Source organism: Mastigoproctus giganteus, chromosome 10 (assembly GCF_048544385.1).
Source record: "Mastigoproctus giganteus isolate SK-2022 chromosome 10, ASM4854438v1, whole genome shotgun sequence".
NCBI lineage: Eukaryota > Metazoa > Arthropoda > Arachnida > Uropygi > Thelyphonidae > Mastigoproctus > Mastigoproctus giganteus.
Genome location: NC_143584.1, coordinates 70,408,547 through 70,421,459, shown reverse-complemented (window position 1 = coordinate 70,421,459; position 12,913 = coordinate 70,408,547). Strand labels below are relative to the sequence as shown.

The following is a 12,913-nucleotide window of genomic DNA, read 5'->3' as shown; positions in this document are numbered from 1 at the left end:
TTTCTTGTTTGAGATTAGGACTTTTAATCTTTCTGTATTCCTAAAGTCTTACTTGAGCAAAGCTTAAAATAAAAGGGATTGTTATGCTGAGTTACATATTTAGTGAAATGAGGTGGATGAGGAATCAGCACTCCAAAACAGGAAGAAAGCTTCCAAAGTGTTTGTTTACAATTTTCTATGAAGAAGAATGGTTGATAATACTGAATCATCTGATGGTTGTATTTATTACAGATTTAAATTTTGACTATAGTTTCATGTTTATTTTTTACTGTTTTCCTAGTCAGAATTAATAAAAATTTTTGTTTTGTTAAAAATATCAAGCAAAAAAAAACAAAAAAAAAAAACAAAGGTTTGAATTTTTCATTAAAAAAAAATATATATAATAAAACTGCACCGAAATTGCACTTGTTATAATTATTATATAATATGAAAATTATTATTCTGATATTTGTATGTTTCAATGTATAATATTTGTTGTTTGTTTGTTATTTGGTTTTTAGGAGCTTTAGCAACTAAGGCCATATTGCTCCGGGGGAATTTGGGGTGGTCATGGGCTCGAACCCTGGTCTCACACATGTACAAAATAGCCCTGAAACAGTGCCATCTGGTGGTGGTGGTATCCGCTGAGAATAAGTAACAACAGTCTTGTCCTTTGGTGAAGTGTTACTTACTCAAAGTAGTGCAATATCATGGCAACTCATTGTGAGGGTATTCACAATATGAGATATAACTTAAACGATGCTGCCTTTGCATATTTTAGCAAAAATATGCAAAGGCAGCAATTTAGAGTTTAGCTGCTTACTAATATGATGCGTTTGCACTAACTTGTACGTTGTCTAAATCTCTCGCTGCCTGGAGTTAAAGCCCTTAATGTATTTCAGACATATTGAAAGTATATTATATTAATCATGTTTACTATGGGTACTATACAGTTAAATATTCATTCAGAAATCACTTCCCCCCCATCAGTTCGCAAAATAAAGGGTCATCAATACTTTGATTCATATCTTGCAAATAATAACTTGTATCATTGATCCAGGTTATGTCCATAATTTTGTTTAATTTTCCTTTCATTATTATATGAGAAGTAAAACTTACACATTCATTTCAGCTAACAAAGCTGCACCATCAGGGGGCCCACACCGAACTAAAAAGCAAAGCGCAGGATCTTGTCTCATTACATTGTAGCGTTCATAACCTAAAAGGAAGCAGCATGAGATAAGTTCAAAATATTCATTCTATAAATATTTATTCACAATATCTATTAGCAGTTTTAATATCTTTAGCATGTCAAAATATAAATTTATAAAAAATTGCTAAAGGAAGTCTCTTTGGTTGTTATGGTTACCTTCTTAAATCACACATACAGAAAAAATTTAAAAGAAATATATCTTTTATTCCTTCTAAATCTGAGGTCAGGTTTAATTCTAGAGCTCTAGCGTCTATGTCTATATGTTAGCGACACTTCTGCAAAGCAGGACTCAGCAGAAACAACTTTTTTTTTTTTAAATTGCAAAAACAAATTGAAAAAAACTCAGTAAAAAGTGTAAGTCTGTTAAAAATCCTGATTATTATGCTAATAATAACAATTTTATCAATTTCTAAACTTAAATTCCAGAGAATTAATTTTTTTTTTTTTTTTTTTTAAACTTAAACTGGATAACAATGGCTGAAACCTGCAATCACCTTTTCCATTTCCAAAGCTATTTTCAGGCTGTTATCTATTGAAACATTTAGCTTATAGTTGGAAATACAAATAACAGTTGGCAGCATATATTGGAAGATTTTGAAACAATTTGTATGTTAAAAAAAAGCTTTATTTTAACTGCATACAAAATATTAGCATTAGCAGAGGCATTTGATGCAAGAAAGTAAGCTTATGCAGCATCAGCCAAAAAAAAAAAAAAAAAACCCCACTTCCACTTCACCCCCTCTGTTCGTTCAAATTACCTGTCCAGCTGAGCCTTAAACTTATTTAGGCTATCAACCTCCACGACAAGGGATGGAAGTCTGTTCCACCAACCAACCACCCACTGGCTAAAGGCAAATTTCCGCACATCTATCCTACATCTGTCTTTCCTCAAGTTGAATTTATGCCCTCTCAAGGTGATTATTCTGAGCTAGAGGAAGAATCCCATCAGCATTGAGCATGCTCAAACCATTCAAGGCTTTATACACCTCTATCAGATCACCTCGCTGGTGCCTAGTCTCCAGACACTGTAATTTGCAAAACTTAAGCCTTTCTTCGTAAGAGCACCCCTTTGTTCCATTCACTAATCTTGTTGCCCTTCTCTGTACTCGTGCCAGCAGCTCTACATCCTTCTTGAAATGAGGCCTCCAGACCTGTATACAGTACTCTAGGTGTGGCCTGACCATTGCCTTATCCAAGGGAATAATCAGCTCCTTATCCCTGCTGGAAATATTCCTGTATATCATTGACAATACTCCATGAGCTACTCTTGCAGCCCGTCTGCACTGCTCAGAGAACTTCATATCTGCCTGCACAACCACCCCCAAGTCCCTTTCATTCTCTACCACTGTCAGTATAGTACCAAAGAGTTGATACATTGCTCTGGGGTTGTTGTTTCCCATGTGTAGTACTTTACATTTGTCAATGTTAAACTTCATTTGCCACCTCTCAGCCCATCTGCTCAACCTTTCCAGATCCTGTTGCAGCAGAATAGTGTCAGTAGTGTCCTTGACAACCCTGCCTACCTTTGTATCTTCTGCAAACTTTGACATTAAGCTTGATATACCATCATCAATATCATTTATGAATACAGAAAACAATAATGGACCCAACACTGAGCCCTGAGGGACTCCACTAATAACATTAGTCCACGATGAGCAGTGTCCATTGATTACCACTCTCTGTCTTCTCCCCCCTCAGCCACCCCTTTATCCACAGCAGCAATTTGCCTCCAATGTCACACTGCTCCAATTTGTGCAGCAGTCTTCCATGTGCAACAGCATCAAAAGCCTTTCTAAGATCCAAGTATATAATATCAAAGTTATTCCCTGCATCCAGTTCCTTTGTGACTGCATCATAGTATCCAATCAAATTGGTCAGGCAAGACTTCCCCTTAACAAAACCATGCTGTGTCCGAGCTATAACTGAAGTCTTGTCTAAATGATCCTGCAGTGCTTCTTTAACTAGTGCCTCCATTAATTTTCCTGGAACAGAAGTTAAACTCACAGGTCTATAATTGCTTGTGTCAGCCTTTGATCCTCCTTTGTGAATTGGGGTCACATTTCCACATCTCCAGTCTGCTGGCACCTCACCTGAGTCCAAGGAAGCTCTCATAATTATGGCTTAAGGGTTTGCTTACTTCCTCTGCTGCCTCCTTTAATATAACTGGATAGATCCCATCCACCCCAGGTGCCTTTCTTGTGTTTATCTTCAACAATTTCTTCTCCACTTTACTCCCAGTTATTTCAAGATTCTGTAGCTTACTGCTAGAGTTGAATACACCTCTGGCATTCCCCTCGCTAAATAACTCCTCACCTGTGAATGTCGATGCAAAATATTCATTTAGTTTGTTAGCTACCTGAGCAGGATCATCAACAGTTGAACCATAGATATCAAGTGGACCAATCTGATTCATCCCCTTCCTTCTAGAGTTTACATAAGTAAAGAACTATTTGCTGTTTTTCTTTGCATCCCTTGCCAAAGATTTCTCGTACTCTGCCTTTGCCTGCCTAACCTCCTTTGTAACTTGGTTACAGATCAACTTGTGTCTATCATACGCTTCTGTGTCATGTGTTAATTTGTATGTATCCCATGCATGTTTCTTCTCTGCCATATGCCTCATCAGTTCATCTGACATCCATTTAGGCCTAAACCTTGAACAATATTTCTTAGTTGGTATGTAAAGCCTAGTAGCTTCCAAAATAAGTTCTTTGAATGCTTGCCATTTTGCATTTGCTGTTGGTAACATCATCAGTTGGTCTCACTGTATAGAATTTAAATACTGTCTCAGTCCATCGTAGGCGCCTTTACGAAAGCAATAACCCTTCCCTTTACCCCTAATGGCAGTTACCTCTTTGAGTAAATCCCACTTCAGCACACTGTGATCACTGCCACCTAGTGGTTCATTTATCTGCAGATTCTTAATGCATGAAGAATCACTGCTGATAATCAAATCAAGAGTATTCCTCCCTCTAGTTGCCTCCCGAACATAATGATGTAGAAAACAATTATCCAATAAATCCACAAAAGCCTTGCTAGCGTGTGAGCGACCAGCCACCAAACTCCAGTCAATATCTGGGAAATTAAAATCTCCCATTATAAGACTCTCTGATTTACTGGCCCACTCTATTTCCCTGTACAGTTTCTTATTATACTCATCAGAGTCATTAGGCCTATAGCACACTCCTACTCTCAATTTTAATCTCCCAATGCTTATGTCACACCAAACTGACTCGACACTGCACTGTCCAGCGATGTCCACTGGCTTCACTTCCTTGGATTTTATGTATTTCTTAACTAATAGTAACCCCTCCTCCCTTCGTATCCAGTCTATCCTTTCTGTAGACGTTGTACTCCCCAAATTCCAGTTCTGCATTCCTTATATCTGTGTGACACCAAGTCTCTGATATCTGAACAATATCTGCCTTTGATGTTTTGAGCAATACCTCAAATTCATCAAATTTATTTACTAAACTCCTAGCATTGGTGTACACGCAAGTATATATGCACCTATTTCTATTCTTAGCTACCCTAACACAACCCATGTGTTTACTTGTACCGCAATGACTCCCAGCAGTCTCTGAAATATTCTGAATCTTGTTTTTCAGGCTTCTGCTTATTCCAATACAAGCAGTGCAAGAATCTCTTTCACCTCTGCCAGTGGCTACTGTTAATCTATTCGTCTTTGTATCCCCCCAAGCTAGCAGTTTTCTGACTCACCTAACACTGCCTCGATAGCATCAGCAAATATTCTCGCACCCTTTCTATTTAAGTGTATCCCATCCCTGTAAAAGCAATCTCTCCTGTTAACAAGTACAGTCCAGGCTGAGAAAAATTCTGCCCCTTGAGCCTTGCACAATCTTTCCAGGTCCGAATTGATCGACAAGGCTCTCATCATATACTCCCTCCTATCGTGTCTGGGCAGAATTGCAGACACTTTCAAATTCAACCCTATTTCACAGCTTTTTTTCAACAGTGACCTGTACTTGTTAAGCAATTCTGCTGGTCTCCTACTCTTGATATCATTAGTGCCAACGTGTACCACTATATCACCTTTTGTGCCCTTAAAAGATGATATCTAGCATTTTAGCATTAGCATTAGCAGAGGCATTTGATGCAAGAAAGCAAGCTTATGAAGCATCAGCCAAAAAAAAAAAAAAAAACCACTTCCACTTCACCCCCTCTGTTCGTTCAAAATACCTGTCCAGCTGAGCCTTAAACTTATTTAGGCTATCAACCTCCACCACAAGGGATGGAAGTCTGTTCCACCAACCAACCACCCGCTGGCTAAAGGCAAATTTCCGCACGTCTATCCTACATCTGTCTTTCCTCAATTTGAATTTATGCCCTCTCAGGTGATTTTTCTGAGCTAGAAGAAGAATCCCATCAGCATTGAGCATGCTTAAACCATTCAAGGCTTTATACACCTCTATCAGATCACCTCGCTGGTGCCTAGTCTCCAGACACTGTAATTTGCAAAACCTAAGCCTTTCTTCGTAAGAGCACTCCTTTGTTCCATTCACTAATCTTGTTGCCCTTCTCTGTACTCGTTCCAGCAGCTCTACATCCTTCTTGAAATGAGGCCTCCAGACCTGTATACCGTACTCTAGGTGTGGCCTGACCATCGCCTTATACAATGGAATAATCACCTCCTTATCCCTGCTGGAAAAATTCCTGTATATCATTGACAATACTCCATGAGCTACTCTTGCAGCCCGTCTGCACTGCTCAGAGAACTTCATATCTGCCTGCACAACCACCCCCAAGTCCCTTTCATTCTCTACCACTGTCAGTGTAGTACCACAGAGTTGATACGTTGCTCTGGGGTTGCTGTTTCATATGTGTAGTACTTTACATTTGTCAATGTTAAACTTCATTTGCCACCTCTCAGCCCATCTGCTCAACCTTTCCAGATCCTGTTGCAGCAGCATAGTGTCAGTAGTGTCCTTGACAACCCTGCCAACCTTTGTATCGTCTGCAAACTTGGACATTAAGCCCGATATACCATCATCAATATCATTTATAAATACAGAAAACAATAATGGACCCAACACTGAGCCCTGAGGGACTCCACTAATAACATCAGTCCACGATGAGCAGTGTCCATTGATTACCACTCTCTGTCTTCTCCCCCTCAACCACCCCTTTATCCATAGCAGCAATTTGCCATCAGTGCTACACTGCTCCAATTTGTGCAGCAGTCTTCCATGTGCAACAGTATCAAAAGCCTTTCTAAGATCCAAGTATATAATATCAAAGTTATTCCCTGCATCCTGTTCTTTTGTGACTGCATCATAGTATCCAATCAAGTTGGTCAGGCAAGACCTGCCCTTAACAAAACCATGCTGTGTCTGAGCTATAACTGAAGTCTTGTCTAAATGATCCTCCAGTGCTTCTTTAACCAGTGCCTCCATTAATTTTCCTGGAACAGAAGTTAAGCTCACAGGTCTATAATTACTTGTGTCAGCCTTTGATCCTCCTTTGTGAATTGGGGTCACATTTGCACATTTCCAGTCTATGGGTACCTCCCCTGAGTCCAAGGAAGCTCTCATAATTATGGCTAAGGGTTTGCTTACTTCCTTTGCTGCCTCCTTTAATATAACTGGATAGATCCCATCCACCCCGGGTGCCTTTCTTGTGTTTATCTTCAACAGTTTCTCCTCCACGTTAATCCCAGTTATTTCAAGATTCTGTAGCTTACTGCTAGAGTTGAATACACCTCTGGCATTCCCCTCGCTGAATAACTCCTCATGTGTGAATGTCGATGCAAAATATTCATTTAGTTTGTTAGCTACCTGAGCAGGATCATCAACACTTGACCCATCAATATCAAGTGGACCAATCTGATTCATCCCCTTCCTTCTAGAGTTCACATAAGTAAGGAACTCTTTGCTGTTTTTCTTTGCATCCCTTGCCAAGGATTTCTCGTAATCTGCCTTCGCCTGCCTAACCTCCTTTGTAACTTGGTTGCATATCAACTTGTATCTATCATAGGCTTCTGTGTCATGTGTGAATTTGTATGTATCCCATGCATTTTTCTTCTCTGCCATATGCCTCATTAGTTCATCTGACATCCATTTTGGCTTAAACTTTGAACAATATTTCTTAGTTCGTATGTAAAGCCTAGTAGCTTCCAAGATAAGTTCTTTGAATGCTTCCCATTTTGAATTTGCTGTTGGTAACATCATCAGTTGGTCCCACTGTATAGAATTTAAATACTGTCTCAGTCCATCGTAGTCGCCTTTACGGAAGCAATAACCCTTCCCTTTACCCCTAATGGCAGTTACCTCTTTGAGTAAATCCCACTTCAGCACACTGTGATCACTGCCACCTAGTGGTTCATTTATCTGCAGATTCTTAATGCATGAAGAATCACTGCTGATAATCAAATCAAGAGTATTACTCCCTCTAGTTGCCTCCCGAACATGCTGATGTAGAAAACAATCATCCAATAAATCCACAAAAGCCCTGCTAGTGTGTGAGTAACCAGCCCCAAATTCCAGTCAATATCTGGGAAATTAAAATCTCCCATTATAAGACACTCTGATTTACTGGCCCACTCTATTTCCCTGTACAGTTCCTTATTATACTCATCACAGTCATTAGGCCTATAGCAACTCCTACTCTCAATTTTGATTTCCCAATGTTTATGTCACACCAAACTGACTCCACACTGCACTGTCCAGCAATGTCGACTGGCTTCACTTCCTTGGTTTTTATGTGTTTCTTAACTAATAGCATAACCCCTCCCCCCTTCCTATCCTGTCTATCCTTTCTGTAGACGTTGTACTCCCCAAATTGCAGTTCTGCATCCCTTATATCTGTGTGACACCACGTCTCTGATATCCCAACAATATCTGCCTTCGATGTTTTGAGCAATACCTCAAATTCATCAAATTTATTTACTAAACTCCTAGCATTGGTGTACACGCAAGTATACCTGCACCTGTTTCTATTCTTAGCTACCCTAACACAACCCATGTGTTTACTTGTACCACAATGGCTCCCAGCAGTCTCTGAAATACCATGCATCTTGTTGTTCAGGCTTCTGCTCATTCTAATAGAAGTAGTGCAAGAATCTCTTTCACCTCTGCCAGTGGCTACTGTCAATCTATTGGTCTTTGTCTCCCCCCAAGCTAGCAGTTTTCCAACCCACCTAACACTGCCTCGATAGCATCAGCAAAAAAAATCTGCTCTACAATGTCATCAACCTTTGCCCCTGGCAGACATACCCTGGTCCTGTTCCACCTATCCTTTTTGATAGCTCGGACACAGCATGGTTTTGTTAAGTGGAAGTCTTGCTTGACCAATTTGATTGAATACTATGATGCAGTCACAAAAGAACTGGATGCAGGGAATAACTTTGATATTATATACTTGGATCTTAGAAAGGCTTTTGATACTGTTGCACATGGAAGACTGCTGCACAAATTGGAGCAGTGTAGCACTGGAGGCAAATTGCTGCTATGGATAAAGGGGTGGTTGAGGGGGAGAAGATAGAGAGTGGTAATCAATGGACACTGCTGATCGTGGACTAATGTTATTAGTGGAGTCCCTCAGGGTTCAGTGTTGGGTCCATTAATGTTTTCTGTATTTATAAATGACACTGATAATGGTATATCAAGCTTAATGTCCAAGTTTGTAGACGATACAAAGTTTGGCAGGGTTGTCAAGGACACTACTGACACTATGCTTCTACAACAGGATCTGGAAAGGTTGAGCAAATGGGCTGAGAGGTGGCACATGAAGTTTAACATTGACAAATGTAAAGTACTACATATGGGAAACAGCAACCCCAGAGCAACATATCAACTCTGTGGTACTACACTGACAGTGGTAGAGAATGAAAAGGACCTGTGGGTAATTGTGCAGGCAGATATGAAGTTCTCTGAGCAGTGCAGACGGGCGACAAGGGTAGCTCATGGTGTATTGTCAATGATACACAGGAATTTTTCTAGCAGGGATAAGGAGGTGATTATTCCCTTGTAGAAGGCAATGGTCAGGCCAAACCTAGAGTACTGTATACAGGTCCGGAGGCCTCATTTCAAGAAGGATGTAGAGCTGCTGGAACGAGTACAGAGAAGGGCAACAAGATTAGTGAATGGAACAAAGGGGTGCTCTTACGAAGAAAGACTTCTTAAGTTTGGCAAATTACAGTGTCTGTAGACTAGGCACCAGCAAGATGATCTGATAGAGGTGTATAAAGCCTTGAATGGTTTGAGCATGCTCAATGCTGATGGGATTCTTCCTCTTGCTCAGAATAATCACCTGAGAGGGCATAAATTGAAATTGAGAAAAGACAGATATAGGATAGACGTGCAGAAATTTGCCTTTAGCCAGCGGGTAGTTGGTTGGTGGAATAGACTTCCATCCCTTGTCGTGGAAGTTGATAGCCTAAATAAATTTAAGGCTCAGCTGGACAGGTATTTCAAACGAACAGTGGGGTGAAGTGGAAGTGGATTTTTTTTTTTGGCTGATGCTGCATAAGCTTGCTTTCTTGCATCATGTGCGTTAACTGAGTTTCGTTGTATCCGAGCTGTTCTTGGTCCACATTAGCTCGGATAATTGGGACTCTGCTGAACTCTTAAGTATATGATGTTAAAATTTTTTTCCATGCAGGTCCAATGTTACCATTGCATAACATCTAATCAGACCGGTGAGACAAGATCTTCCATAATCAAATCTGTGCTGTGATTGTTGTTTGTATAACTGTGTGAACATATAAAAGATTAATTGTTGGATATCCTTGCTCTGCTCAAATTTTACAGCCAACTCATCCAGATCCAAACGTAGCCATCATAATATTTAATAAAATATACTGATGTTTTACTTCTGTCATGTTTAACTTCATAGTATGCTATTTACATTCAAGTCTTAAGTCCTAAATCACTCAATGTTGTGACCTCTGTCTTCTGATAATTCCTCACCTACACTACATACATTCCATATTCAGTTTATTAAGCCTTTTTAACCCTTAATTTTTCTCGACTAATTCCAAATCTCCATTGTACTATAAGTTCTTTCACTGATGGTCGAGGCTTGCTGCTTGAAGATACTATTTTCTCCCATCAGCTTACTATTTTGAATAAACCACAAGCAGCCATATACCTTTTCTAATTTGCTAGATGAACCAAATATAGACACTTCTAGCTACAGCTCATATTGCTCCTTATGTTACCAACTGGTATGTAGGTAACATAAGGAGCCACATAACTTGTGGTTAGGTTAGGAACAAATCTAACCACAAGTGACCACTGATCTATTGTCTTCGTTCTGCGGTAATCTCTTGCTCTTCAACAGCCTCTTTGTACTCTCCTAAGTTACTCTCTTCGAAACATAAAATGAGATTTTTTACTCATTCCATTTTCTTTAATTTGCCTGGACATAACCTAGAAAATTCTGCTTTTCTTATAGCTGAACTTGCACCAAACATTCAAGTCAGAAATCTACACATAAAAAGAAATTAAAAACTAACCTATACACCTTCGTGGAACAATGAGATCTTTTTTGTTTGGAAACTTGTATGCAAAGCCAGAAGCAATTGCTAGAGTAAATAGTGTACTTGACCGCAAGAAGGAGCAACTTACATGATAAATATAAAACTCTCAAAAGAAAATGCGTAAAATTGAAATATCAAAGTAAATTTCAGTCCTGGCAGAATTTGGTTTGTACATTTTATAAATGATACCCCAAGGATAATAATCCTTGGGGTATCCTTGTGGTTTATTCAAATGATCCCCAAGGATAATAATCCTTGGGGATCATTTATATAACTGCTTAAAATCTGATGATCTTAGGTGACATTTTTGACTCTATTACTGCCAACAGCATGGAAACTCTTACACTAACAGACTCCTTAAATGATTCAGCAGTTTATCCACATATCCATCTTGGATAAACTGCTACCCAATCATGAGCTTTCTCTTGACACATCACACCTTCTATCCATTTGAGAGTAAAAAAAAAAAAAAAAAAAAATACTTATCTTTAGAAGAAACAAGTCCATGCACTGTAGAGGAATTTACTTCAATTCTCAATAAAATTCCATCAAACATTTTCATGACCTAAGACCTACAAGTTCTTTTAAATTATTCAACAAATCCTTCCTTAACTACTAGAACATTTTCGAAACCAAGAAAACATGTCATTCTTAAGATTTATTACATAAATTAGCAAACATCTGACAAAGCCCGATCCTATCACTTCACAGCTCTGCTCTTGGCAAAATATTAGACAGACTAGTAGCTACTAAAATTACTACTGTAGGGAGCTAAAAGTCCCCTAATATTCTATTCAATATGGATTAAGGGAAAGGGCTTCAATGCTATGATGGCTTAGAACTTCAGCATCTTACTGGCAGCCTTACTTCCAAGTACAATCTGGCAATCAATATAGATTTTAAGGGCATTTCTGACCCCATATTTGGCGAGTGCCCTCAGTCAAATCTGTTCCAATCACAGATCTCTTCAGCTTTACAAATTTGTTATGAATTACTTTGCTTATTGCTCTTTGACTATCACCATGAAAAGCCAGAAAATTCACAAATCTGGGGTTGCTGCAAGGATCAATTTTGGGTCCCTTGGCTTGGAACAGCATTCTTGATGATTGGCTGCTTAGGATGACTGATTTTCAAAATGTGAAACAAATTGAATATGCTGGTGACATTGTCATTTTGATTAATGGAAACTCAAGATCTGATTTAGAACTGTATGCCAAAAAAAGTACATCTTGAGTTATCTTCTTTGTCCTCTAAGGATAACTGCACGTGCGTAAACTCGGCATAGTCGTCATTTCAAGTGCTCCTAATAATCGGTTGCACATCAGTTAATGAGTAGAGTCTTACACATGTACTAGGGCAACGGCCAAGTGTTTTTATGTTTCCCCGAGGTCAAAATCTTCAAGTTCTATACCTTCTAACTCTTCCATCTATCCTGCAAGTTAAATCGAATCAGGTAACTTTCTGCTGCAGAAGTTCGCCATTCCTACAGCTTGGAAGAATTTGCGTACCTCATTGCCGCCTGCCCAGCAAAAGACCAGCTCCCAGTCTGTGCAAACTGCAAAGCAGTGAAAGCTCCTCATCAACACTCAATCAGGGATGGGAACTGTATGGTATACCTGAAAGCCAAAAGCCAATACCAAATGAGAATCAACTACGGATAGAGGATCCTCTACAAACTGCCACCATGAAATAAAAATAGTTCAACTGAACGCACAAAGAGCGAGGCTGGTAGCTGACCAACTAAAAGTGAAAATAGAAGAAAACCAAACTGATGTGGCCTTATTACAGGAATCGTATGTTCGCTCAGGTGTGGTCACAGGTTACCCTGCATCATATAAAATGGTCTACTGTAAAACCGAAACCCCGGGCAGCAATAATCATCAGAAACCCAGAAATCAGCACAACAAAGGTTACACCACTCTGCACAAATCATAACTCAGTTAGGGTCCTTGTTCCTGTTAACAATATATTAACTCACCCTGGTGAAGACATCACCCCAGCGATCTCAACCATTCAGACAGCTCTTGAGACCCCCCGGGAGGACGACTACTAATAGCCATGGATGCAAACTGCAGATCTCTGCTCTGGCACAGTCTCACCCCTGACAGATCTGCACAAAGAAATGGTGCAAAACTAGAAGAATTCTTCCTAGCCACAGGCCTCCAAGTAATAAACCGACCAGATCAACTTCCAACTTACAGCGGCCCCCTTTGGGAAAGCACCAT

At 39.5% G+C, this 12,913-nt stretch overlaps 1 protein-coding gene across 1 annotated transcript in view; it reads right to left on the bottom strand.

Annotated features, from left to right (window-relative positions):
* Positions 1 to 12,913, bottom strand: part of kis (chromodomain helicase DNA binding protein kismet) — a 1,089,809-nt gene that overhangs the window by 499,682 nt on the left and 577,214 nt on the right. The window contains 1 exon segment of the mRNA XM_090383876.1: positions 1,099 to 1,198. Within this exon segment, the coding sequence (XP_090240002.1) occupies positions 1,099 to 1,198 (100 nt within the window).